The following is a 27,668-nucleotide window of genomic DNA, read 5'->3' as shown; positions in this document are numbered from 1 at the left end:
ACTCAGGAGCTGTTTTTAACACCTTTTCTTGCATTTCCTGTGAGGTAAGTTGATACACATTAAAATTATGCTGATCAAAATGTGGTTATATTTAAGGAAGAGTCTGTCAGATTGGTAATATAGTTGCCATATTGCATGCCTTGTCATTAACCTATTACTATGTTGGAGAGTTATTTAAAGTAAACCTTAATGATTTATACAATCAAACGCTGAAGACTGAACACACCTCAAGCCTGAGTTCATTTCACTGCAGTTTTGCCTTTAATGACACACAATTGTCAAGGAAGGAGGAAATACCTAATCTTCTTCCAACATCAAAATCTGAAAAAAAGCAAAGTGTGGCATGCAGATTGGTTGGACTGGGGTTCAACCAAATCCACTGAAACTAATTAGTAAACACACTCTACCCAAGTGATTTGAGCTTAGTATAAATGCAGCTGTATGAATTTCTCAGAGGTTTGTTTAACAACACAAACGGCATAATGAAGGTCAATGAACACAGCAGACAGTCAGGGATAAAGATGCGTAGATGTTTATTGCAAGAGTTTAGCCTTTGACAGCAGAAATGCCACCAGCTTTAAACATGTTTTGTCTCACTGTTTAACTCATCTGAATGACTGTCTGAAATGTTTGACTATTCAAAAGTGAACATTTTTTCTCAGTTGTCTGTGCAATTTGCAACAAGTTCAATATGTGGTAGAAGGTACTCTGGTCACATCAGACCAAAAATTCAACCTTTTGCCTTATGGTGATGCTGGTGGTAAGTTTGTGCAGCGGGGAGGCTTTTCTTTGTAGGGATTGGAAAGTGGACAGAGTTGATGGATTGTGTTCTTAAATACAAGGCAATGTTGGAAGGACTCCTGTAAAATTTAAAACTGGGGTTGAAGGTCACTTTACAGCAAGACGATGACCAGAAACATACATACAGAGCTGAAAATGGAGCGGTTTAAATGAAAGCACATGTGTCTGAATGGAATAGGTCAAATTTAATTGTGATTGTGATTTTCTTCTGATTAGAATTAGAATATGTTGTTTACAAAGACTGTCCATCCAATGGAGCCAAGCTTGAGCTCTTCTGAAAAAAATCTGAAATGTCTCTGAATTTACAAAGCTTGAATAGTGATATCACAAAAAAGCTCTTGCATTGAAATATGGTTGGGCAAACTTTAATTCAGGGGTCTGCTTCACATTTGCCAAAAGTGTTGAGAACCATACATACTTTACTATTTACTTCACAGGTGTGTACAAACGTATTTGTGCTGGCCTCTAAAACATCTCTATAAAGATTTGCAATTATGTCTGAAAGGGACAAAGTTCAGAGACCCAGACTCTTTCTGGCAAGAAGGAGCCTGTTGCTATTTCAGCAATAGCTCATTACACTAAGAGTAATGCTGTAGAGCAAATATAAGTTGAATTTTTATGGTGTGCCCATTTGCCACAAAATGCATGGTTTGAACAGCCAGTACATGTAATCAAGCTAAGATAAGTAACTGTTGTGCTTATTGCTCATATTTAGTCGACTTCCTCAATGGTTGGGCCAGAGGAAGAACCAGCTCCGGCTCCGCCAGGGAAGCCTCCTGGCATTCCTCCTGGCATTCCTCCTGGCATTCCTCCTGGCATTCCTCCAGGCATTCCTCCCGACATTCCTCCTGGCATTCCTCCTGGCATTCCCCCCTGGTACAGCTTAGAGATTATTGGGTTGCAAATTTTCTCCAGCTCTTTCTGTTGGTGCTCATACTCTTCCTTCTCAGCTGTCTATGTAAAAAAACAAAGAAGCAGATAATTGTTGTGTAAGAGCTATAAAAGTAAAAACACAATAAGGAACTGGAAAAATGTCTATCACAGTTTCTCTGCTAAACATCTGTGATTTCACAACTTTTTCAAACATGAAGCTCTTGTTCTCGGATAATGATGAAAGCATTTTTAATTTACGGATATCTTACCTGGTTCCTGTCCAGCCAGGCGATTACTTCGTTACACTTATCTGTGATGGTCTTTTTGTCCTCAGGACTGATCTTTTCTTGGAGCTTCTCGTCCTCCACTGTGCTCTTCATGTTGAAGGCCAGAGACTCAAGAGAATTTTTGGCAGTGATCTTGTCTCTCTGGGCTTCATCTTCAGATCTGAACTGTTCTGCTTCTTGCACCATGCGCTCAATGTGTTCCTTGCTCAGTCGACCTGAGGAAGAATGAAACATAAAGCTTGCGTCAGTCACTTTAAAACCTTCTCTGATGAACAATCTTTGCCCTGTAATATGTGCTCCAACCTTTGTCATTAGTGATGGTGATCTTGTTCTCCTTTCCGGTGCTTTTGTCCACTGCAGACACATTGAGAATGCCGTTGGCATCAATGTCAAAGGTCACTTCGATCTGAGGGACTCCTCTGGGAGCAGGCGGAATACCAGTCAATTCAAATTTCCCCAAGATATTATTATCTTTGGTCATGGCTCTTTCCCCTTCGTAAACCTAAAACAAGGCATTGATGTTTATTGGATCAGTGAACACGTTCAACCCTGAGGCACAGTGCAATTAAAAACGTGTTTATCTTCTTACAGATTCATCCTGTTCTTGCTGTTTTTCCACCCTAGAGTTCTTCAAATAAAGTAATTTTAATATCAAAGTTAACACAAATGAATTCATAATGCAGTTTTGGGGGTCAAGCTTCATCATTTCAATTGGGCTGGACTCTGGGCTTTCACTTGGACACTAAAATCTATTTCAGTCGATTCATAGGTCGAGTTCCTGGTGTGGTTTGGATTATTTTTTACTACATGTAAGTATACAACTATATTTTTAATATAGTTAATAATTTAATTACCTAATTCAACTCTTACTTTTGACAGAGGGCTGGGTGGGTTTGGATAGGTTTTTTATTTCCCTTTTTAATAAACTCACCGGTTGAAACATGGATTTTATTTACCCATTCGCCTGATCTGATGCAGAGAAAAAGGCAGAAACAGCAGAAATTTGTGAGGGGAGGTAAATAACTTTTCATAGTTCTGTGGGGTACCATTTGTAAAGTTACACAGTCAAAACTGTAAAATAATAATCAATAATTTGGGTTACTTATATGTCATAAATGAAAAACATTGGAGCTTCATTTATATTAATTTATATTTCCACCATGTTATTTCCAAATATATAGGTTGCCGCTAAATAGTTTTACATTCTAAACTGAATATTCAAATTGGAGATAAATATTTAATTGGCAAACATGACACAGCAAAACAATATTTAGCTTGTGTTGAAATAGAATTTTAAATTAGCACAATAGTACACAGGCTAACTTTTACGTTAAGATAAACTTAGATACAACTCCAAACTAAGACAACTGGTGACTCTCTGAACTTACATACATTTCTAATCAGAAAGCAGTCTTATACTCCCTAAGGAGCATTTCAGACAGGGGCCTTGACCTCTGCTGGTTAAGGCCCCAGAGGTTAAGGTTAAGGTAATTGGGAGGGAGGTTAAGGCTGTGGCCTTAACCTCCTTAACCCAGGAGGTTAAGGCTGTGGCCTTAACCTCCTGGGTTAAGGAGGTTAAGGCTGTGGCCTTAACCTCCTTAACCTTCCTCCCAATTTATTGCATTTTAGGGCAATAAATTCTTTACTCAGGGTTGAAGAGTTCAGACAAACATTAAAAACTATAGAAGTCCGTTACAACATATAATCAAACATATTAATATATTTCTTTAAGCATTAAAAAGCATGTGTTTAATTAGTTAGTTTTAGATTCAAACTTATAGTTAGTATTAAGCAATAGATTTTGTGCAAGTTTGTTTAAAAACACCAATTGGTTTCTTGTTGAATCATTTTGAGGCAGAGATAACATTCCAGACCCACGCTATAAATCAGATTGCCTAAAGGAGGCTGGTACGAGAAGATCTGGGTGTTTCAGTAGGTCTCAGAGGTAATAAAATTAACATTTAAGACATCCCTCACAAAGGAGAAAGACACCTCCTAATGCATATATTTAAATGAAGGGAATACACATTCTTATAAAATGCTTTGTTTTACAGCAGAAGTCCGAATCTCTTTGTGCTGAGTGAGAGTTTCCCAAAAGATGCATCTTTTGTTTGTGTTTTTATTTCCCTTTTTACTCGGTTAATTGTTTCTGTTTTGTCATGTCTTGGACTTATTGTAACATTCTTTTTGCATTGATTTTCTCTGGATAAAACTCTGGATATCTGAAGTCTGACGTCGTATGATTGCTCTTTCTCACTGCCCATATATTGAAACACAAGAATTTGGGAAAAAGAGGAATGAATTAATGAGCTAAATCAAGTTATTCCTCTTTTTAATTCTTAACACTTGCTAATTAAATATTTAGTTTCATATTTATAATTGAATGATTTTAAAACCCTTATTTTAAGTCACCCAATAGCAAGAGGTGTGAACCTTTATTTGCAGATTGTGCTACCTGAATGAGGACACCGGGTTGGTTATCTGAGTAGGTGGTGAAGGTTTGGGTTTGTTTAGTTGGAATAGTTGTGTTCCTTTTGATAAGGACCGTCATCACTCCTCCAGCCGTTTCAATTCCCAGGGACAGGGGTGTGACGTCCAGCAGGAGCAGGTCCTGCACATTCTCAGACTTATCACCAGCCAGGATGGCAGCCTGTACAGCTGTGGGTTTCCAAATAATGACATCCTTATTACAGGATAGTTTTTATTTTCACCTTTTTCTAGGCAGACAGGAGTAAATTCTGTGGAGACTTACCCGCCCCATACGCAACTGCCTCATCTGGGTTGATGCTCTTGTTCAAGTCACGGCCGTTAAAGAAGTCCTGCAAAAGCTTTTGGATCTTCGGAATACGCGTGGAGCCGCCCACTAGGACAATATCATGGATCTGGCTTTTATCCATCTTGGCGTCCCGCAAGGCCTTCTCCACAGGTTCGAGAGTTCCTCGGAACAGGTCCGCGTTGAGTTCTTCAAAGCGAGCCCTGGTGATGGAAGTGTAGAAGTCTGTTCCCTCGTAGAGTGAGTCGATCTCAATGCTGGCCTGGGTGCTGCTGGAGAGGGTACGCTTAGCCCGCTCACAAGCTGTACGCAGACGGCGTACGGCCCCTTGTTGTTGATGATGTCCTTTTTGAACTTGCGCTTGAACTCGGCAATAAAGTGGTTGACCATGCGGTTGTCAAAGTCCTCCCCACCCAAGTGGGTGTCCCCTGCTGTGGCCTTAACCTCAAAGATGCCATCCTCAATTGTTAAGACTGACACGTCAAAAGTACCGCCACCGAGGTCAAATATGAGAACATTGCGCTCACCTCCAACCTAAAATAAATAGAAGAAAATGGTAAAAGCAACATAAAAGCAAGAAGTTATAATTTTAGCCATCAGACTGATGATGACCTTTTTGTCCAAGCCATATGCAATGGCTGCGGCTGTGGGTTCATTGATAATGCGAAGCACATTGAGGCCAGAGATGGTACCAGCATCTTTGGTGGCTTGACGCTGGGAATCATTGAAGTAAGCAGGAACTGTGATAACTGCATTGTTCACAGGCTGAAATGATGGAAATAATTTCAGTTAATGAAAATACATGTCTCATTATAAGTCTTGGTGCTGGAAATGGATTGTTCTGTGGTAAGAGCAGTCCAAGCAGCGTACCTTGCCAAGATAAGCTTCAGAAATCTCTTTCATTTTGGTGAGAACCATGGAGGAAATTTCCTCAGGGTAGAAAGACTTGATCTCCCCCTTATATTCAACCTCCATCTTTGGTTTTGAGGAATCATTTATAACCTTGAAGGGCCAGTGTTTCATGTCCGATTGCACCACAGCGTCATCAAACTTGCGACCAATCAGACGCTTAGCATCTGTCGTGAATTCAGCGACAATGAAAAGAAAGTTTCACTGTGTGTACATAGATTTTGCATTTTAATGTGAATTGATGGTTAAAAAAATTTGAAATGAAACAGAAGAAGAAGAAGTGAAATCCTATTTTGTTTTGTTGTTGCTGACAGTGCAGTCTGGCAGTGTTTTTACCAAATACGGTGTTGGCTGGATTCATGGCCACCTGATTCTTGGCAGCATCTCCAATGAGCCTCTCTGTGTCTGTGAAGGCCACATAACTTGGTGTGGTTCTGTTCCCTTGGTCATTGGCAATGATCTCCACTTTGCCATGCTGGAAGATACCCACACATGAATAAGTGGTACCCAGATCAATGCCTACTGCTGGTCCTTTAGACATCTTCAAAAGACAAACAAAAGACTTTTAGTGTCTCAGCACATTTACATTTGCAGTTCAATCTCAAATCAGAGCAAACGGTGTTTATCACACCAATGTCTTCATATGTCTTTCTGCTTAAGCCTCATAACTTGTTGTAATATCACTTAGAACTCTGTGCATCCACAAGAAACTAAATGTCTTTCAAATGTAATTTTACAGGCTTGCTAAAGGTCTTATATCCAATCTAGTCAATTTTCACTAGCTTTATTAAGAAAGAACTTTAAATCTCCAGAAGAACCAAATTGCTGAACAGGATACATTAAAAAAAATTAAATCTTAAAATGCCAAAATAAAGACACAAATATAGAATACAAAAATAGAAAGTATGTTTAAAATATTACCAGCCATGCATAAAAGGCTTATAGAATAAGTAGAAACTCAAATCAATATGTCAAGTAGTGTCAAAGGCTAGGGTGAAGAAATTAATTAGTAATTTAAAAACAGGCAGTGATGTAGTCACACATTTCAACCTGCCACAGCAAAGGCCTGACTCAGGTCAGCTGTAGATCAGCTATAAAGAAAATTGTGGCTTTGTTGCAAAGACAGATAATTGATTAGAGAAGAAATCTAACGAAGCCCCTGAGAGGCAGAAGCTCTTGGGAGCTGCACTCGCCCAACTGAGAACCATTTTTAGAACAGGAAAATGTCACAATGTTTCAGTGGAAAAGCAGCTCCAATTGACTTACTGCCAGGCCTGACACCTTCCTTTTGTAAAAAAAAAAAAAAAAAAAACTTTTATTGACTTAGAAACAGAGCAACACGGGAAAGAAAAAAGTGCTGACATAATGGCTTACACACACCACAGACAAAATCACTTAGCCATGAAAATTACTCAGACTTTGGTTGAACAGCTTTGCAGTTTTACTGCATTGATTTTGGTTTCATGTGTCATGTCATCATTTGATAGAGCCCATACAAACCTCAAACATGTCAGTACCTCTTACATTGTATGCAGACTTTCCAAACAGATAAGATTATAAAGCGAGGCCAGAAGAGCGATGCTTCCTGTATATTCAGTTACCTTGTGAAGTTAGATGCTCGGGAAGTGATAGTTTTCTGAATTAAAGTGATGCCTTTTTTTAAACACCACTGTCTGCGCTCCTCTGCAGCACTCCCTTCTTCTCCTGGCGGGCAGCGGATGAGTGTCCTGTCCCTCCTGTTTTTATTAGGCCTGGTGCAGGCAGAGCCCACTGGAGGTGTCAGGTGACTCCACCAAGGAAAGTTCTAGACCTGTGTTTCTGCTCACTGGCAAGATTTCCTTGAATGAAAGCTGGCTATTATTATCTCGGCACTAATTTTCTAACTAAACAAAATTAAAACAGGGAAGAGGTAAATATGTGGAACTTTGAAAAGTTGCAATGACTTAACTGTTAGACGACAATATAGGAAATATTAAAAAGAAGCATTTCTCAAGAAGACTAACGTTATTCACATGCCTTATTGCAACGTGCAAGCCATTAAGTGAATGATACACAGCATTGCAAATTAAAGTTTTCTCTTTTACTAAGCCATTGAGTAATATGGTTTCATGTAAAACATTTTTTGTAAACATGGATCTCGGTTTTGTCTCATTGTCCTGCTAAAAATGAACCTCCACCATGGCCTCATGTGGTTTGCAGTCTCAAACATGTTTTCCTCTAGAATCGCCCTGTTTTTAACCCCACAGCATGACTCCTCCACCAGAATATTTGCAGAAAGATTCATGTGTTAGGATTTTGGGCACCTGTAGCTGGATGAGATTATCCAATAAATTTTGCCACAACCTGCTCTGTCTGATTCATTCCTTTGTCTTCATAGAGTTGCTTGTTCACTAAAGTTCATCAACAAATAATTGAGGCTTTATAGGATCAGCAGTTATATACTTAAAGTACACTCAATCTGTTTTGTTTTTTTAATTGAGGAGTAGTTATAATACACATTTGCTTGTGAAAAGGACTGAATACTCACAATTGTGACTCTTAAATTTTTGTTTGCAGCTAGTTATATTTTGTTGACTTGACTTTGTGTTGGCCTCTAGCGTAAAAGAAACCAAACTAAAACACATCAAGGTTGCAACGTGACAAAATGCGGAAAAGTTCGAGGAGTGCAAGTACTTCTGCAAGACTCCCTCTGTAAGGCGCAGTGGGTGTGTATTTCACTTTCCTGTTACTACATGGTCTATTCTCGCTGCACTGGCCTCTCCAACACATTCACCATCTGGCTTTAAATATAGCTACTTTTTTTTTTTTTTTTTTTTTTCAGACAGCAGCTGTTGGTACAGAGCACATCAACGCATTGCTGATGTGGGACTGTTGCATAACAGCATACCCCTATTTTATAAAGTGAAAATTCACATGCAAGAATCATAAAACCATTAAGCTCAGACTCAGTTTTTAATGCTGTTAACATTTGTAAACACAATAACTTACAACAGTTGTAGAATAACTTTTAATAAATACTATACATTAATAGTAATTATAAGCAATTAAGCAGCTTTAAACAAGTGGGGGGGGGGTTTCAAGGTGAAGTAAATCAAACAATATGTCCCAGTAGGAAAATGTCAGACAGAAGAAAACTGTGATTTTATAGCAACTGAGAAAGTTGTCACTTTAGGACAAACAAACTACGGAGTTGATAAAAGAAGTCTTCGGGTTTGCTACTGTTTTCTCGGCAGTGCCCATTCATATAATCCCATGCACACCGCTTGCAGTAGTTGTAGAAATGGCTCTCTGCTTTCTCCAAAGTGCTGTTCAGGTCCAGTTTTCCCTGAAGACTGCAGAAAAGAAAGTGTTTTTAATACATTGAAAAGACAAACATATCCAAATGTGTCCTCTAGGAGCTACAGGATCGAACCTGCTGGTAAACTGGATTAGCTGCACGTCATCTCGGCACCGAAGCAGAGACTCTCTGTTATCTAGCAGGATGGCTGCACAGATGAAGAGCTCAAACGTGAAGTCTGTGTTGAAGGTTTGCTGTGGTGACTCTGATCTGTCCCCTGGAAACATCGTAAGATGAAGATACAGCAATGTTAGGTGTTTTACCGGAGAAGTCTAAGTGCAATTACTCTGCTTTTTATCTGCGTTTCACCTGTGTAGTGTTTTTGGTCCAGTCTCTCCTGATATCGAGCGCGGTCAACCTGCTGTGAGATCAGCTCCAGATGGTCACAGCTCAAGATTTCAAACAAACGCAGTGCATCACTGTGCTCAAATTCTCTTTGAAAACCCAGCAGCAGCCACCTTAACACAAAGAATATAAACCAAAGACTTAAAGATACGCTTTCACGTTGAAATAAAACAACAAAGTCATTAAAACAAAGTGTGCAATATGCTACAGATGCTCTACCTGTGGCAAAATGTAAAACTTTCCATGTTGTCTTTGACTAGATGAGCATAAAGTGGAGGGTCCAGCTCCTTCAACAAAGCAGCCTCCAGCTCTGGAATACAGTAAGTAAACATTTCCAGCTCAAGTCAAACTCATTCAAAACAAAAGACTTGATTTGAACTTTCATATCAACATCCTACCATTCAGAAACTTTTCTGTTTGGCAATGGCAGACAATAAATGTTCTAATGTTTCCCCCAAAACAAACACAATTTTCTGAGCTGGAAAATGTCATTTACTGTGTTTAACCACTAGAGGTCTCAAATGTATTTTGCAGTTGAAATTGGGAACAAAACATAGTCACAAGATCTTGGACACATGCAGGTTTCATGAATTCATTTTTATATTATGTGTAGCTCCATTATGTGAAAATAAATAGTCACAAGATCTTGGACACATGCAGGTTTCATGAATCATTTTTTATATGTATTTATTATGCATTGAAATTAAAACTGGTATAAAACTATTAGCACATTATTTAAAATCATTTTTGTTTTGTGAAACAAAGGTGGAAATTAGATTTTTCTAAAAGGATTCTGATTACCTGATATTTTCAGTGCTCGGTCTTGGCAGCATTCATTTAAGAAGTGCTGCTGATGCCTGACAGTGAGTGGTTTATAAATTCACCAGGACTTAGAGAGAGAGTCCAAATATTTTGGAGAGATTGTCCTCTGGTGTCTCCTCTTATAGTTCTCAGATGGAGGAGCAAGGCCATAGAAAAACCGATAATTCAAATAAAGCTTTCTATGATTTATATTTTCCAAGAAGTGCAAAGTATATTTCTTTAAAATATCAGAATGATGGCCCACAAAGGATTTATTGAAGTTTTTTTTTGTGTGTGTCATGATTCCAAATAATTTGGAGTTCTGGTTATTTTTCTTAACTAACTTGTCAAAAGAAAACATTTGAATCTTGAAGAAAAAAAAGTGACTCTCTTCCAAGCCAACCATTTACATTTAAGCAGACCTTTCGAATTAAGGTTTTGAAATAAACACATATTTACCTGCTTAAATAATTTTATTAGGTTGTGTTGAATCTGATAGAATAATGCAAAGGTGATTTATCATAATTAAAATCTTAAATAAGATTAGCACAGTCTAAAGTCAACATAAAAAAAGAGTCTTAATCAATAACATCTAAAGCAAGAAAAAAGTTATGTCAAAGAGAAAGAAATACTGCACGAAGCAAACTAATTATGCTGATGCTGTGACATTTGCTACAAACAAAATTGCTTTTTCTGACTGTTAATCTCACCTATTTTTCTGTGTAAGCCGTCAGCCATGAAATCCCTGGAGAACTTCTCCATGTAGGAGGAAAAACTCCAGAAGGTGTCCACCTCGGAGTCAAGGACCTCCAGGAACCTGCTGCACAGGTCATTCATTCCCTGGGCGTAGCTAACTTCTGTCATAACAACAACGAGACCGAAAGTTATCAGAGGAAAAATAAACCTTGGTTTGGGCTGATTTGGTCTGATTACCTGGATGAAAAGCAGCATAAGTGATGAGGATGTCTCTCAGGACCAACAGATTCCCTAAACCTTCCTCTCTGCAGACAATAACAAGTGATTTGTGAAAGATCTGTAAAGTTTCCAATGTCTCAGTATATTAGACACAAACTATATATACACTTCGCCTGAAATTGAAAAAGAAATGTTTTTAGTATTATTATTTTTTGGTTGTTGTTATTCATGACATCTTGCCCACATCTTTTCCCCACAATCTTTTTATTTATAACCATTGGTTTGGAGAAGAATGCAAACACTCCTTTAAAAGAATCATACATCATATTAAGTATTTTTATTGTAATGTAGGGCATGTTTTAAACTACACATAAGTCCAGCACCTGATTTAAACTAAGAAATTTGGGATGATATGTTTCAGGGAACAAACAGGTAAAAGGCAGCTGAGGTAATGAGGTAATGTAATAGTAGTATGAAGAAGAAACAAACACATTAGCATTAGGATTCCAGCTGCGGGAATCATATTCTGCATAAAGGACTGGGAGAGAAGTCAGGCAGAAATACATTTTTTTTTAAAATATTTACATAGTAAAATCCAGACTTTCCTGAGAAAAAAATGTAATTTTCTTAAATCTTAATTTTACAAAACTTTAAAATGATTAGGAAATAATGAAAATTCAAAGGCAATGCCACAATTCTGCAGACTGTATGTAATCTGTGCCCTTTGTGCTCGCATTTAAGTGGAAAAAGAAACATCTAACTTGTTGTCATTGCCATCATCCTGTGGAATACAAATGAAAGTTTAGGAACATTTTTCAACTGGTAACTCTATAAAACAGCAATAACAATTATCAGAGGTGACAGAAGTGACTTCACATGAACTCGCATAGGAAAGAAATCACTGTTTGGAATTTGCAAAAAAAAAAAAAAAAAGATCAAGGTCAGATAAATATCAATGAGTATAATGTAGTTTATATTGCTCAATGACAAGGTGTATAAAACAGTTTAATCTTTTTTTATCTTAGTTTTTGTGAATAACATCATGACAATAAATAAACTGATAAAAATCAGGTGAAGAGCAAAGAAGTTTAAGCCAAAAAATTTAAAGGGGCAGTATTATTTTCCTGCCACATTGTGCCATTTTATGGCACAGTCAAGTAATTATGTTACCTTCAGTTATAAAAATGCTACATGTATCAAATATGACAATTTGACATTGTTAATTTAACACCTTGAAATTGGGCCTTTGTCTTTTTAAGAAGCTCTTGTTCTTTCTGAAACTCAGGAAGTCATCACAACATGGCTCCTTTGTTAATCCCTTAGCAACGTTTTTACCAGCGTTGCACTGAGAAGTATCTCCTATCATGAGCTCAGCAGAGGGCAAAGACAATCCCACAGTGTAAATACAGAGGAGTGTGACCAGAGGCAGGTGGTTGATTACAAAGTGCAACTGGGAGAAAAGGTAAACAGACAGACGGCAAGACCTTTAAAACAAAAATGATGAGAATGAGAAATATCGAGACCTGAATACAGACCTGATGTGAAAGGAATCTGACCAGACCGAGAATATGTACTGCACAAAGAAATTATAAAAACCCAAAACACACCAAATAATGACAGAAAATATCAAATTCAATAACAATAACATCCAAATGAACTGTAATCAGAGTTCTGGACACACACAAAAGTGTGACGAGTCCCGATTTTTGACAGTATCTGTCATGTATTTTGTGGGTGCACTGGATAGACGAATAAATTGCATCAACACTCACTTGAACTCAAATGAGTTCTTGGAGAGTAAATTGAGGATGCATGACTAATCTCAAACAAGACACACCTTGTTCAAGTGAGACATGAACTTGTGTCAAATTGTTTACTGTCACCAAATCTACCACCAAACCATGAGTGGAGGAAAAAAACAGCACATTTGTACATAAAATGGCAGTGGTGTGCCTTTATCTTTGTGGCATTTCTACCTCCACCTCATCCAAAAGTGACTCGGCAGATTCACAAAAACGCAGGATTTGGTAAAGACAGGAACAATAACTACAGAAAAAAAACTCACTGGTAGTAGCTCAGGTCTCTGTTTGTGCGGGGAACATCCTTGTCAATGATTCGTGCGGCTTCCCGCAGCTCCTCCAGGTCAAACGTGATGCGCTCAAACAGTATCTGTTAAAAAGTAAATGTAAAAACTATGTTAATAAAAAGTTGTCTTACTGTGCTTTGAAAAAACTTTAATGTGCCAAGGTGTTTTTGATAATTAGTCTCTTTGGGTTTTTCTTTTTACTGCACACTGCAGTAGTGGATAAATGCCAAGGAGAATTGCACACATCTTAACATTTTCAAAATAAAAGTCTAAACATATGACATGCTTTTCAATTCAATACTGTGCAGAATCCTTTTTTCCTGCAGTTGCAGCTGTAAGTCTCCTTTTGTCTCAAACATGTTTGGCTTGTGACGACATTCAGTTAAAAAAAAAAACTTATTCAGGTATTTTTATTGCATTAAATTTGACAGTTTTCAACACTCTTTAATTGATGCTGCGCTCAACTGATTTGGAGCTGCTTTGGTTGCAAAGCACAGCAGCAAAATCCTTATCTTAGATAAAACATGATTCACTGGCTGTAAGGATAGAAGGTTAATTTCTGTAATTTTTTATCTTTCCATTTATATGAACAACACTTGAATTGATTTCAGCTTGTTATGTTTGAATAAAATTATGTTCTTTTCTATAAACTTTCTTTTTATGTAAAAAAAAAAAAAACAGGGCTGAAGACAGTAAGCTGTTGGAATGAAACGACATGATACAACATGAGCTCACCGTCAGGGTTTAGGAGATGTCAAATAATATCTGAGTAGATAAATTATGTTAAATAAACATCTGATTATGTTTGTTTAACATAATTAGATCCTGTTTGGTCGCTTTCCTAAACAGATCGACTTCACCACACCCAGGTTAAAAGAGCTGAACTATTCTAAATCGTGAGGGTTAATCTACACCAACACATGTAAGACATTTATACATACAAACAATGACTATGTCAACCTGAGCTTGAAGCTCCAAGAATGCCAGCCTGTCCTTCACCTCCTCAGACTGATCCTGGTCCTGCTGCTGGGTTTGTGCCTCCCTCTGGTCAAAGTACCGAACCGCTGCAAGCAACTCGGCTGCTCAGCACAAGTGTTTAGGGGACAGAAGGGAAAACATGGTGGAGGTGAGGTAGGTGAGAAAGGGGTCAGAGCAGAAAGAAAAGTCCTCTGCTTCCCATTAGTATCAGAGTTTGTGCATGTTTGGACCTTTACCATCAGTACCGTTGAGCTGCATTCGCACCGCTGAGGGGAGAAACTGCTGCCACCTCCTTTTCATGACCTGGTAACGTACCAGCAATTGCTCCCGCAGCAAAGACCGCTCCAGTGCGGTGGAGCTGCATGGGTACATGCCAAACAGGAAACGCCAAGCCAGGCCTCGCTCTGATGGAGACACACCACCTAGATCAAATAAAAGAGAGTTGAACGCATCTAATGAGAGGATGTGAGAAGTACAACTCTTCAGTTGACAAATGTAAACAAAACGTTAAGGAAGGTGTGTTCAAAGTGCAGCGTGTGAATCATTTGCACTCCTTGAATGTAATTCAGGAAGGAAATGCATTTCACAGGCCAGCACAAAGGGTTGGCACAGTCGAATATGTCTGGCTCGCCAATAAAAATCCTTGTAAAATGGATATGTTAGGAAAAGCAGAAAGTGTCACGTGTCCAGTTCTTGTTCTTGGGGGGTTGGGGGGAATCATCATACACCAACTAAAAAAAAAGTTAAATAATTGATCCAAGAAAAGTAGAAAATTGGATCTTGTTTTGGTTATCTTTAGGCAGAGCTGGAGTTCAGTGAGGCCTCAGAAACAGGGTAAGCTGTAACATTCCTGCTAACAGACATGTGATGTGGCATCCCCACAGCCTCTTTGGTAACGTCTGATGTCTGCCGCCTGCTTCTTTTAATGAGTTCAGGTCCAACTTACACTCTGCTGCATCCACAGGTTTTGTTGTGTGTTTAACTCCCATACATTAACTATTGAGATTTCTGTTCTCTTAAATCAGTCATTCCTTAATGAATATAAATAAATTCTATCATTTCATCACTGTGGTCACGCAGTGCCCCCAGGGGAATCTGATGTACGTACAAAGAAATCTCAGATTTATTAGGAGAATGGTTTGATTGTGACTCAAACAAAAATGCCTGAAGCAAAGCATCACTTGACTTCCTGGTGTCGCGATCAAAGGGTCACAGTGCATCTCAACAGAGATAATATTTGTTGAATTCTCCAGACTGCACATTCATCTGTAAAGCATCTCTACTTTCATTACATATATTCTATTCATGTCTTTTGGATTCAGTGTAAGAATGCATCCTTCTACTTATTAGTTCGATTATGTGAACCTGACAGTGATGTGGAAAATCAGGCCTATAATTTGCATCTTTTACTGTAAGAATTTCTGAAGAAAGTTGTCAATGGATTTAACCCTCTTAGGCTCAAAATACTTGCAAAAGACTGAAAAAGTTGTTGCAAATCTGCAACACCTGCCTGGAGAGGGTTAAGAATAAATCAATAAAATACGCTAATTTCTCTCAAAACGACAACAAATCGGAGTCTGTAACATAAAATATGGTCTCTTAACCTTTGCAGACCTGCACATGTTTTTTGAATTTCATAAGCGGTGAAAAAAACAGAGTCAAATATGAATGCTGTATGAATATAATTAACAGTATATGCTTAGACGTCTATTGTTAAAACAGTTATCAGCAACAAAATACATTATCCTCTTGGATTCTATGACCCACTGAATAAAGTAGGAAACATGTTTTCACCAGGTCGTAACAATTGATTAACTTTTAATAAACACAAATAAACACAATCTAATGAACCTGGTGTTTTCTCCTGACAGGAGAGAAGCCATAAAAATTATAAAAATAATATAAATCATATAAAAACGGTTTAACCATTTAACCAGAAAACCTCTGGATGCTAATCCCAGGGGTTTCAGAAGTTTATTTGTTTTAGACAATACAGATATTGAATCAAAATCATTCGGCATCCATACACAGGTCCAGCAATTTCTTTTCTTTTTTTGTTATTTTTATAGCTTCCTATACCAGTAACCAAACCTCAAGTCAAAAGCACTGGCACAATATGAAATTGTTGATAAGGATGTTGAGGACAAGAAAGATACTGTAGTTGAGTTTTGAGCTCACATGTTTGACCTCTCAGGGTTTTTATCTGTGTGAGAAAGTGTTGTTGGTGCAGCTGCACTGTAACAAAGACTGGCTTTTATTTAAAAACCAGTGGGTCACCATAAACCTCATAGCGTAAAATCAGATTTAAAAACGGTATGAGAATTATATTCATCCTGGAAATACATTATTATTGAAAAAAATAAATTACTTTTCAACGTTGACCTAAACTTACAATATATTTTATTTCCAGCTTTCATCCATGCTATCAACACTTACAGTGACCTACCGTTCTTGAAGATGTGCCTCCTCAGTCTGGACTCGTCGACCCTCCCCTCTGCGTCCATGACCCCGGGTAAGGTGAGCCGTGAGGCGGACAGAGCGGCGGCGCTCACCGCTGCGACTCTCCTCCGATGGGGGATCTCTGCCTGCTGTCGGCTCATGCTGCCCGGATCTTCCCTTACCGTCAGTGGCGGCTTCCCGTCAAAGCGCAAATCTTCCTCCATGCATGTATGTAGATTTCGCGATCACGCACTGAAGTTTGCCGTCATCCCGGGAAATTTTACTCCCGTCTTCTTATCCGCGGGGATCAGCGCTGAAGTGGGCCAAGCGTCGGCTCCCGCAGGGTCAAGATCCGGCCCACAAAAACACCCGACATCTCCAGCAGGGAGCATTTTCAGCTCGGTTTTATCCCTCACATTCATGCAACTGGAAGTCATATGACTGTACCTCTAAAGTTTAGCCCACATTCCAGGTGGAGTCCCTCCTTATGATGCAAAGTTCACCAGGAAGCAGCGTGGATGTCGCACTGACCCCATCTAGTGGCTTTGCGATGTAATTACACACTGAAAATAATTTGGTAGAAGTATTTGCAGCACATAACAGTGAATAGGCTACATGAAAACTCTAATAAATTTATTGACATCCTGATTGCAAGTGTTTTAGGGAAGTCGAGGGAGAAGAGATTTGTGGTATGAAGGTAAATTTGAAAAAAACAAACAAAAAAACTAAGGACAAGTTGTCTTTATAGAATGCTGACTGTAAAAATGTGTCTAAAGAAAAAAACTGGTTTGCCTCCATTATCAATTTCTTGAAATCGATAATGGACTACTTTTTTAATTCTAGATGGGTGGCGTTCTTTGTTCTTGTTTTTTTTTTTTTTTTTTTTTTTGGTGTTTTAACCCTCCCAGACAGGTGTTGCAGATTTGTAACAACTTAGCCAGTCTTTGCAAGTAATTTCATCCTGAGAGGGTTAAGAAGTCACAGTTCAGTGGTGAATTACGAATCACGTAAAATTACTCCCATTCCACTGAATGAGACCAACAAACTGAAAATAGGTCTCAAAAAGAAAAAAATAATTTGATATTGAAATCAACATTTTCACTGAGCCTTAAAGACTTTGAGGAAATGCTGCTCAGAATAAACATCTGGCTGTTTGCAGAAGGTCAGTGTTAAACCTTATAAAACGTTGACGGATTAAATGAATGAGTAAAGAAATGTGCCAGTCGATGCAGATCTTTGTAAAACGAAAAAGAAAAAAAAACTATGTATCTCCCTATGTATCATGTTAAGTAACTTTGACCTTTTTTGTCTTGACTCATTTTTACTATGGAAATGGATATTTCTCCACTTCCTGAGTCATCAATTTGTATGAAAAAGAAATTGCATGAACAAAAATGCTGACATATTTATTGGCAGTTCAAGTCAGTTTGTGTGAATGCCTTTTCTAAACCGAGTTTCTCCTGTGCAGCGCAGTGATGAGGCTGCAGTCTGGGCCACAGGTCAGGAGGCCACAACGTCGAAAGAATTCCAGTTTGTTACAGAGCAAAGAAAGATACACATAAAATGAACAACCTGGCACAAAAATGACTATCACAAAGGTCGTTTCAGTATGATCTGAAAACATGCAGAGAAAAACCTGCTTGGGCTGCCCAAAGTTAAACTGTGCAGCAGTTTCAAGCTTTTTGTAGAATTACATCAGTTTGGTAACTTGAAACACCCTTAGTTTGTTGACTTCCTCCTGACAAGTCAAACCTCACACACTTCACAGCTCACGCAAAAAGGGTTGGTGGTTCCAGAATACAGAACTTATTTAATCAGAGAAAGCAAACAAATGAATACATTCAAAGCCTGAAAACACAACAAGAAATGTATAATTTATGATTTTCCTTTTACTTCTCTGTACTTGTTGATTCGACTGTTTGATTTCTATAGAATGAAAGTGAAACTGGTTACACTTTATTTGACGGGTGTGTATAAGGCTGTCATAAACATAAAGGAGTCTTTAATGAATGTTTGAATGTTGTCATGAAATGTCAGTGGGTGAATAATGACACTTTAATGCAAAGTTGCTCTAAAAGTTGCATTGAAAGTCCATTAAAAGTGCCAACTTTGCATAATTCTGTAAACAATGTCACTTTAATGGGTAAATAAATGTCAGTCTTATGCACACCCCATCAAATAAAGTGTTTCCGTGAAACCCAATGAACTAGAATATTCATAAACCATTAATTTCTTTCAGTAATTCAATTCAAAAGTGAAACACATATATGAATTTATTGCAAACAGGGGGATTCATGTGGTTATGTCTGATATACACCTGCAGGTGTAAAACCTCAAACTACCTCAACTTAGTTTATTTCAGTGCCAACTGAAGCTAAAAGCAAGGTCATTTTTGTCACAATAAATGGGTAAGTGTTCCTCTGCAGTTTAGGTGGAGACTCTGCAGAGTCACATTTCAGTCAGAGCTGCCTTCCTTTTTCACATGCTGCCCAGCCTTGCAACAAGTTTTCACATTAGTGCTCAGACATAATAGTTAAAGACCAACATCGTCTGGATCCTTTTCACAGTGAGTACATAAAAAAGCTGTATAATTTTAAAGATTTCTTCCTGTTTTAACCAAAATATATACATTCTTTGATCAGATGCAGCTCCCAATTCTGTTTTATCTCACTGTAATGTGGATACTGCTATCACAAGCTAAAGGTTTGACATCTATCTATCTATCTATCTATCTATCTATCTATCTATCTATCTATCTATCTATCTATCTATCTATCTATCTATCTATCTATCTATCTATCTATCTATATCTATCTATCTATCTATCTATCTATCTATCTATCTATCTATCTATCTATCTATCTATCTATCTATCTATCTATCTATCTATCTATCTATCTATCTATCTATCTATCTATCTATCTATCTATCTATCTATCTATCTATCTATCTATCTATCTATCTATCTATCTATCTATCTATCTATCTATCTATCTATCTATCTATCTATCTATCTATCTATCTATCTATCTATCTATCTATCTATCTATCTATCTATCTATCTATCTATCTATCTATCTATCTATCTATCTATCTATATCTATCTATCTATCTATATCTATCTATGTCTATCTGTCTATATGTCTTTATATCTATCTGTTGCTGACAAGCATTTTTTAATTTGTTTTTCAGACACAGGTGACCCTAAATGGAAGATAAACGTGAATCAGAACATAACTGCAACAAAAGGCTCAAATATAATCATATTCTGCACATTTGAAACTCCTCCGGAACAAAAAACAAACATTACAGTTTACTGGAAAACAAATGGAAGAAGCAGCTGCAGCAGGAACGACAACGACAAGCTGGCATTTGCTTTTCATCCTAGCTCCTCTTGCATAGATCCACACTTCCAGGGAAGGACAAAACTAATTGGAGAAGCCAGCGATGGAAACTGCTCTCTGCAAATCTTCAATATTAGGAAAACTGAACCATCAATCTACGTGCGGGTTTCTGGACGGAGCGACTACTACAGCTTCAAGAAACATGCCGTCAAATTTTATGTGGATGAAAAAAATTTAAGTTAGTATATTTTCAGTTTTACCAGCTATTTTATGCTTGTTACAACATTTAAAGTTTTTCTATCATAGTCAAAGTTTTCATTCCATTAGGGAACTATAGCTTGCAGTCATACAGATCAAGGTTTCTCTGTTTGGAAACATGTTTTCTTTATTTTTTTCCTAAGGTTCCTTGAGTCACACAGATTATCCCTCATTTGAGTTTACAAGTAATATTTTATTTACTTCATGTTATTTATTCAATCTGTTCCTCAGAAACAAATAGACATCTAAAAATCTTCAGTAAGGCTTCTTTAATGGAAATGACTCTTGTTCATAGCAAGCGCCATGCCTGATGTGCATGACGATGGGAACATCAAGATGTACCTGGCCATCTTTGTGCCACTTCCCATCATTCTCATCATTGCTGCAGCTGGGATAGTCGCTTACAAAACGTACAAGAGGTAAGCACCAATTTATCTGATGTTACAAGTAGATAAAATGCATTTGGAAGTGGATATATATGAATATAAGGTAAGAGATACTGACAGATGATACGGTCATTGGCCTTCTGGGAATAAAGTAAAGTGCTGCTGGCACATGTTTGGTCCAGGTCATACAGTTTAAAAAGTAATTCTACTGGAGATGAAAAAGATGGAAACTCCTGAATTTGAAAAAAGCAATAACATTTCCCCATATTTATTCTGCAGAATTTATAAATAAACATAATTTATGAATTCTTAACAGACAAATGACCAAAAATGTTTGTCTGATTGAGATCAGACACTGACTGTGTTTTATTGCACTGTATGTAAATACCTGATTCAAGTATTTGTATCTTTATACAAGATAAATATTTTACCTAATCATCTAATCCAATGTTTTTATATTTTTGTGTTATTTTTTTTTTGCATCAGTTACAAATAACAGGTCTTCAATGCTTTTCTTCAATATCCCAGGTCACACACGTTCAAACGGCAGGAATCTGGATATTATGCAAACTTCAGACAGGCATCATCAACCACTGCCAAAAGGTTCTGCTTTTAAAATTCACAAGATAAATTCTTTGCATTATGCAGTTCTATAAAAAAGCATTTACATTTTTCCAACAACTGGCAAAGAGTCTTTTACATTCATATGTAGGCATTTTGGCCCACTGATCTTTTCAGAAGTATTACAGTCCAGGTACACTGACTTGTATAAGGTCGCACTATAACATCCTAATTGAAATTAGGTTCAGGTTTTGACTAGGCCACTACCAGTCCTTTGTTTTCTGAGCCAGTAAGAGGTAGATTTGATGATTTCCCTTAATAAACATAACCATCAATCGAAAACTGCATTTTGTATCTAAAGCATTAATGTGTTATAAATAAAGCTTTGTGAATGTTTGTGATTACTATTTATATCATTTTTTCTTTCTACCATAGTAAATGCAAGCAGTTATTTACTCTACAATTTAAGTGAAATTGAAACTCCCCTATTTCCTCTTTTTTCTAGTGAATCAATTTGTGAAACATCAAACCAGATTAATCCAGATCCAAACGTTTATGAACCTATTTACCTGAATATTCAGGTAATTTGGATTTATAGCAATGTTTACATCTAAAATCCTACTCCAACTTTGATCTAATTTATCTCCTTTCTTTTTAGATATCAGCAAATCAAATGGACCAACAAGTGGAAACTGTAGACAATATATATGGAAATGTGGACTCTGCAACTTAGAAAAAAACAAATGTCTCGAAGCTTTCATCCTAACGAATTATATTTTCCTGCATCGTCTTAGGTGTTCAAATACAAAAGTGCAGTCAGAAGCACCTAAAGTGTGTCAACTGGATTGCCAAGAATACACTGGTTTGCAACACATGCATGGAAACTCCAAAGTTTAATGAAAAGGAAACTGTATTCAGCTGTCAGGACTGGCGTCGCAATCTTAATTATGCAAACATGACGTGCAGGTGCCCGTCCCTGATTGGCTACCAGAAGACGGTGGAGACGTCCAATTGGTGGCTTACTGGAGGTAAAAACTTCTGATGCGGACTTCCTGCCATCCATCCTCAGCTCATCTCAACTGAGCTGTGGAGCTGCTGTTTATGTTTGCTTAGTTTTCTCATGTTTTTTTAATTAGGGACGAATGTTTTTGTCATTTGTTTTATTTACTTTCAAATAGGTAGGTTTTAATATCCACATGTAGCTTCTTTTTGTTTATTGTTCTCGACACTATGGCTCATTCTGAAGCCGTATGCTCTACTTGTTGTAACATCTCATTCAAAAATACATCCTTTTAAAATAAATATTATAAAATGTTAAACTTTGTTTCTGTTGGCTGCTTGAGATCTGGAGACGATGGATCCTTCGTGTTATGACCCGGCCACCTGCAGACGGGTCATAACATCAGCAATGTGAGCAATGAACTTTGGGTAATAGATGAACCCATCCACCTTCGCTTTAGAAAGATTTAAAAACAGAAAGTTCAGCATCTCACAAATATAAAATCACCTGACAACATTATGTGCTATGCTGTAGAATGTAACAAATAGGATTTCTGTAGCATTGAAAACTAAAGTCTGCCACCTTCAGCCTGTCTGCTGTGTCTCAGTCTGGCATTAGCCATAAACAAACAAAAGCTTTAGTAATGCTCGTTTCTAAACAGCAATGAGAAACGCTCGTTTTACTGTCAGGTGTTTTGCCTTGTGTACGTGAATTTATCACTATAAAAGACATCACCAGATTTAAACTACTATCAGTGACCTGTGTTAAAAATGCATCTTATAGAACGGTTTTAAAAGATGAGTTTAAAACAACAAAAAACTTTTTTATGGGTGACATAGTTTGAAAATTTGTTTTAAAGGTATGAGAGAAGAATAAAATGAATGACCAGGAATAAACAATAAAATTAATAAAATTAAAGTAGTTTTAAAAAAAGTCTAATACTACAGAAGTGCTGAGCAGGTACAAGAGATATGTATTAACAAAAATAATTTATTCACAGACACACATACATACATTGAAAAAGAAATGACATTACTGAAGAGAATATTCATTTCAGAATCTTTATCAGTAGTTGCAACAATATTTAGATTAACTACACATAGATGAATGTTTGAAAGCCTTTATTTCTATTAATTATGTTGATTTTTACACTTATATTTAAAATATGTGCATTATAGATCACATTTTCACAATCAAAAATCCTCATATTGGTTTTGTATTTTGTATTATCTCCTATTATCCATTGTGTCCATAAAGTGGTTGTCTTGTGTCTGCAAAGTTCTGTTGAATGGTAACAAATTAGTTTGTTTTGTTTCTGTTTGGCTCTGAAACGGTGTTCCCAAACTGCGTTCCTTGAGGGCCGGAGACCTGTAGATTTTAGCTGTGTCCCTTGTTCTACACATTTGAATTAAATGGTGCGGCTGCCTCACTATCATGCAGTAAAGCGCTACAGAGCTCTGCTCCTCAGCGAATATTGGAGCCAGGTGAGCTGAAGCAGAGAGTTTTGTGGCAGGACATTAGCTGGAGTTTGAGACCACAGCCCTGAAATGTTGCAAACTGTCGCATAGAATAAAGGATTTTGTCTGAAACCTGGATCAATTTGAATTATTAGAAGCCGGACGAGTTGAAGAAAGAAATTGTAGCGCATTGTTTTCTGTAGCTATTTATGTGAAATAAACAAGTAACTAAACATTGAGAACACTAAGTTTTTCATCTCGGATGCACTGCTGAGAAACTGAAAATACGTCCAAAACTCTCTTTTGCATTTTCCAGAGGGAACGGAATATTTTTTGACTAAAGTTCCTCAAATTTTTGTATCTCGTCAATCTGATAGGAGGGCAAGATACAGAGAAGATTAGGCTCTGAATCCTGAGCAAACATGTCTGTTGTGACTTGTGAGGATTTTTTGCATTGCCTGTGAGAGTGATGTGAAATCTGCGTCTTGCAACACGCGCAGTGGAAAAATACCACAGTGTTTGGTGAGTTATGGAGGCTCACTCCAGAGAATTGAGAAAGACAGCAGATAAAGCAGTCCACAATTGCCAACACTTTCCCGTATGGTCGTTAAGAAGGCTACATAATTAAACCTATTTATATGTTATGATATATCCTTATCAAAATCCTAGAACATCAGAGATGCTCACAGATGCATGAGGATCTTCACTGTTGTTTGAGTGACTTCACTTTTGGAAAAGACTTGGTGCATGCCCAAACTACCAAAACTATCAATACCTTTTTTAAATCTTTGTTGGGATCACTGTGCTGCCAGTAGACCGACTTGATCCAAACCTAATAAAGGAACAGCTGTGAATTGTGCAGAGAAAGATGAGAGGCTCAAGACCCAGCATCGTAAACCGAGGCTGCTATGGAGCAATGGGACTGGTGAACTCTTCAGCAGTGTCACAGGTTAATCTCCTCCTCCGATACTGCTGGATCACAAGATTATACCAGAATATAAAACTTTTAAAAGAAATTGTAATTATTTGGGAAGCACACCAGTAAAACTTCAAGCTGAGCTGTCAGAGGTGCAGCGGGAGCTTTTATTCAAGTTGAAAGCAATGTTATTTTTGTCACAGTACATAAATACAAGTTCTCCTGCAGTTTATGTGACGACGCTGCAGCGTCATTTTTCAGTTCTAGTCGCCTTCCTTTTTCTTCCTGACTGTGCAACAGGAAACCCACCCTAGAGTTTTCAAGCCACAGTTTAGTAAGTAACACAGACCCAGAGAAACTACCTTTCCAACAGCATCTCGGCCGTTTTCACCGTAAGTATTTATGTACAATTGATTCAGTTTATATAATTGATCTTTCAAAATTAAATTATGTTGTAATGTGGATTTTTAAAATATTTGTTTCTATTTTGACCAAAATATATGCATTTTTTCATCAGATGCAGACGCATATTCTGTTTTATCTCAGTCTAACATGGATACGGCTATCACAAGACATCGCAAAAGCTAAAGGTTTGTGTGTATGTATATATATATATATATATATATATATATATATATATATATATATATATATATATATATGTGTGTGTGTATGTATGCATGTGTGTGTATATGTGTGTGTGTATGTATGCATGTGTGTGTATATGTGTGTATACACATGCACAAAAAGTTTATTGCCTGACAAGCATTTTTTAATTTGTTTTTCAGACACAGGTGACCCTAAATGGAAGATAAACGTGAATCAGAACATAACTGCAACAAAAGGCTCAAATATAACCATATTCTGCACATTTGAAACTCCTCCGGAACAAAAAACAAACATTACAGTTTACTGGAAAACAAATGGAAGAAGCAGCTGCAGCAGGAACGACAACGACAAGCTGGCATTTGCTTTTCATTCTAGCTCCTCTTGCATAGATCCACACTTCCAGGGAAGGACAAAACTAATTGGAGAAGCCAGCGATGGAAACTGCTCTCTGCAAATCTTCAATATTAGGAAAACTGAACCATCAATCTACGTGCGGGTTTCTGGACGGAGCAACTACTACAGCTTCAAGAAACATGCCGTCAAATTTTATGTGGATGAAAAAAATTTAAGTTAGTATATTTTCAGTTTTACCAGCTATTTTATGCTTGTTACAACATTTAAAGTTTTTCTATCATAGTCAAAGTTTTCATTCCATTAGGGAACTATAGCTTGCATTCACAGATCAAATTTTCTCTGTTTGGAAACATGTTTTCTTTTTTTTTTCCTAAGGTTCCTTGAGTCACACAGATTATCCCTCATTTGAGTTTACAAGTAATATTTTATTTACTTCATGTTATTTATTCAATCTGTTCCTCAGAAACAAATGCAGCCATGTAAAAATCTTCAGTAAGGCTTCTTTAATGGAAATGACTCTTGTTCATAGCAAGCGCCATGCCTGATGTGCATGACGATGGGAACATCAAGATGTACCTGGCCATCTTTGTGCCCCTTCCCATCATTCTCATCATTGCTGCAGCTGGGATAGTCGCTTACAAAACGTACAAGAGGTAAGCACCAATTTATCTGATGTTACAAGTAGATACCCTTAAATGGGAAACATTTTTATACATATAAAACATATATATGCACTATGTCCCAGCTGGTAATGTGTATCACAGCTTCGTGATTATCTTCAATATCCCAGGTCACACATGATGAAGCGTCAGGAATCTGGATATTATGCAAACTTCAAACGGACATCGTCAACCCCACACAAAAGGTTCTTATCTTCTTCTTGCATTATACTATTCTATGAAAAGTGTTTTTGCAATCTTATAGCTTTATTTAGCTTCTGCTTTGTCAGCTTTACTTTCTTGAATTTAGCTTTGAAGAATCTCAACATAAGTTATTTCAAAATGATAGTTTAATAATGAGCTTGTTTTTTATTTTTCCTCAGTGGGGTTCTGTGATGTTATTGATAGTTTCCTTAATTATCTGTGGACAAAGTTAAATAAGTAAAAGCTTTCAAAAAGTAGTGAGAGGTAAATAATAAACGGCCCATTAGCTGATTTGTGGGAACATCACAAGTCTGTTGGGACAATTATTACACTACTAGACGTAGTAAGAATGGCATGCACAAGGCAATGCTATAACATCTCCATTGAGATTAGGTGCAGACTTTGACTAGGCCATTGCAAATCATTTTCCTTTTTGAGCCATCAGTAGGGGCAATTGATGGTGCGCTAGGTTGGTTTTTGTTACTAAATAAAATCAAAATTTTAGAAAAACAGTCTTTGAAAATGTCTGCGCTTGTTATTTATACATTTTGTCTTCTTAGCTTAGTAACTTCAAACACATTTACTTAATTTAACTCAAATTGAAACTGTCCATTTTCTCCTGTTTCCAGTGAACCATTATGTGAAACATCAAATAAAATGCCTACAGATGCAAAAGTCATTGATGAACCTATTTACTTAAATCTGCAGGTATATTTTATCTACAATGATTAGATTTTAAAATCTTCACAGTACTTCAAGGCATATCTAGTAGCTATCTAAAATCAACTTTGATCACATTTTCCTTTCATTTTAGAGGTCAGCAAATGAGATGGACCAACGAGTGGAAACTGTGGAAAATATTTATGGAAATGTGGACTATACAATTTAGAAAAAAAACATCTGCTTTCATCCTGAAGGGTTGTATTTAGCTTTCAAATGCATGTGCCATAAGAAGGATCTCAAGTGTCAACTAGATTAAGGATGCACTGGTTTGCAACACATGCATGGAAACTCTGAAGCTTAATAAAAAGGGAACTTAATTCAGCAACGTGACCAATGCAGTCACATTGTATCGGTCACATTGCTAAGAGATTGACCTTTCCACCTTCACTTGACAAAGCTTCAATAATAAAAATAAATAAATAATCCAGAATCTCACACATTTGAAATGAGCTGGCAACATGACGCACTGAGATCGTAATAAATTGTTTTCAATAAGGATTTTCAAGAATCAAGAACTAAAGTCTGCCACCTTCAGGCTCTTTGCTGTCTCTCTGTTAACTAAAAAACAGAAACCTCAGTAATGTTTGTTTTTAAATGGCAATAAAGGTGCTAATTTTACTGTCCAATAATTAGCATTCTGTACATGAAGTTAT

At 37.2% G+C, this 27,668-nt stretch overlaps 3 protein-coding genes and 1 pseudogene across 5 annotated transcripts; 2 read left to right on the top strand and 2 right to left on the bottom strand.

Annotated features, from left to right (window-relative positions):
• Window positions 1-516: 516 nt before the first annotated feature.
• Window positions 517-7,379, bottom strand: LOC129367723 (heat shock cognate 71 kDa protein-like; annotated as a pseudogene).
• A 1,202-nt stretch (window positions 7,380-8,581) lies between these two features.
• On the bottom strand, window positions 8,582-16,976 carry LOC129367411 (TBC1 domain family member 15-like). 2 transcript variants are annotated; one of them, XM_055041798.1, is made up of 10 exons: window positions 16,552-16,976; window positions 14,342-14,527; window positions 14,088-14,206; window positions 13,107-13,210; window positions 11,060-11,127; window positions 10,837-10,983; window positions 9,545-9,635; window positions 9,290-9,438; window positions 9,056-9,197; window positions 8,582-8,975 (listed from the first exon to the last, which is right to left on the bottom strand). In XM_055041798.1, exons 1-10 carry the CDS (start codon window positions 16,766-16,768, stop codon window positions 8,807-8,809), a joined length of 1,392 nt encoding a protein of 463 aa, XP_054897773.1. In that variant the 5' UTR covers window positions 16,769-16,976; the 3' UTR covers window positions 8,582-8,806. The 2 variants fall into 2 exon arrangements, with proteins under 2 accessions (XP_054897773.1, XP_054897774.1); XM_055041799.1 differs by having other exon boundaries at window positions 14,351-14,527.
• A 2,021-nt stretch (window positions 16,977-18,997) lies between these two features.
• Window positions 18,998-22,371, top strand: LOC129367586 (uncharacterized). 2 transcript variants are annotated; one of them, XM_055042133.1, is made up of 8 exons: window positions 18,998-19,110; window positions 19,187-19,247; window positions 19,737-20,126; window positions 20,290-20,331; window positions 20,442-20,565; window positions 21,061-21,135; window positions 21,599-21,674; window positions 21,752-22,371. In XM_055042133.1, exons 2-8 carry the CDS (start codon window positions 19,187-19,189, stop codon window positions 21,824-21,826), a joined length of 843 nt encoding a protein of 280 aa, XP_054898108.1. In that variant the 5' UTR covers window positions 18,998-19,110; the 3' UTR covers window positions 21,827-22,371. The 2 variants fall into 2 exon arrangements, with proteins under 2 accessions (XP_054898108.1, XP_054898109.1); XM_055042134.1 differs by lacking the exon at window positions 20,290-20,331.
• Window positions 22,372-24,814: 2,443 nt separating this feature from the next.
• On the top strand, window positions 24,815-27,220 carry LOC129367605 (uncharacterized). Its single transcript, XM_055042157.1, has 8 exons — window positions 24,815-24,858; window positions 24,984-25,056; window positions 25,255-25,644; window positions 25,805-25,846; window positions 25,959-26,082; window positions 26,220-26,294; window positions 26,922-27,000; window positions 27,107-27,220. Exons 2-8 carry the CDS (start codon window positions 24,984-24,986, stop codon window positions 27,179-27,181), a joined length of 858 nt encoding a protein of 285 aa, XP_054898132.1. The 5' UTR covers window positions 24,815-24,858; the 3' UTR covers window positions 27,182-27,220.
• The last annotated feature ends 448 nt before the right edge of the window (window positions 27,221-27,668 follow it).

This window comes from Poeciliopsis prolifica, unplaced genomic scaffold (genome assembly GCF_027474105.1).
Source record: "Poeciliopsis prolifica strain line A6 unplaced genomic scaffold, Auburn_PproV2 SCAFFOLD017, whole genome shotgun sequence".
NCBI lineage: Eukaryota > Metazoa > Chordata > Actinopteri > Cyprinodontiformes > Poeciliidae > Poeciliopsis > Poeciliopsis prolifica.
The sequence above is the reverse complement of the archived record's forward strand: the minus strand, read 5'-3'. Positions and strand labels throughout refer to the sequence as shown.

Bases quoted from the DNA above. Each gene is read 5' to 3' on its own strand.
- LOC129367411 (XM_055041798.1), bottom strand. From the start codon at position 16,768: ATGGAGGAAGATTTGCGCTTTGACGGGAAGCCGCCACTGACGGTAAGG. The intron at 10,984-11,059 runs GTAATCAGACCA...TTGTTATGACAG, and splicing joins TTATGCTGCTTTTCATCCAG to AAGTTAGCTACGCCCAGGGA. The intron at 9,636-10,836 runs GTGAGATTAACA...ACTGTATTCCAG, and splicing joins CGGCTTACACAGAAAAATAG to AGCTGGAGGCTGCTTTGTTG.
- LOC129367586 (XM_055042133.1), top strand. From the start codon at position 19,187: ATGCAGCTCCCAATTCTGTTTTATCTCACTGTAATGTGGATACTGCTA. The intron at 20,332-20,441 runs GTAATATTTTAT...TCTTGTTCATAG, and splicing joins TCCCTCATTTGAGTTTACAA to CAAGCGCCATGCCTGATGTG. The intron at 20,566-21,060 runs GTAAGCACCAAT...TCAATATCCCAG, and splicing joins GCTTACAAAACGTACAAGAG to GTCACACACGTTCAAACGGC.
- LOC129367605 (XM_055042157.1), top strand. From the start codon at position 24,984: ATGCAGACGCATATTCTGTTTTATCTCAGTCTAACATGGATACGGCTA. The intron at 25,847-25,958 runs GTAATATTTTAT...TCTTGTTCATAG, and splicing joins TCCCTCATTTGAGTTTACAA to CAAGCGCCATGCCTGATGTG. The intron at 26,295-26,921 runs GTTCTTATCTTC...TCCTGTTTCCAG, and splicing joins TCGTCAACCCCACACAAAAG to TGAACCATTATGTGAAACAT.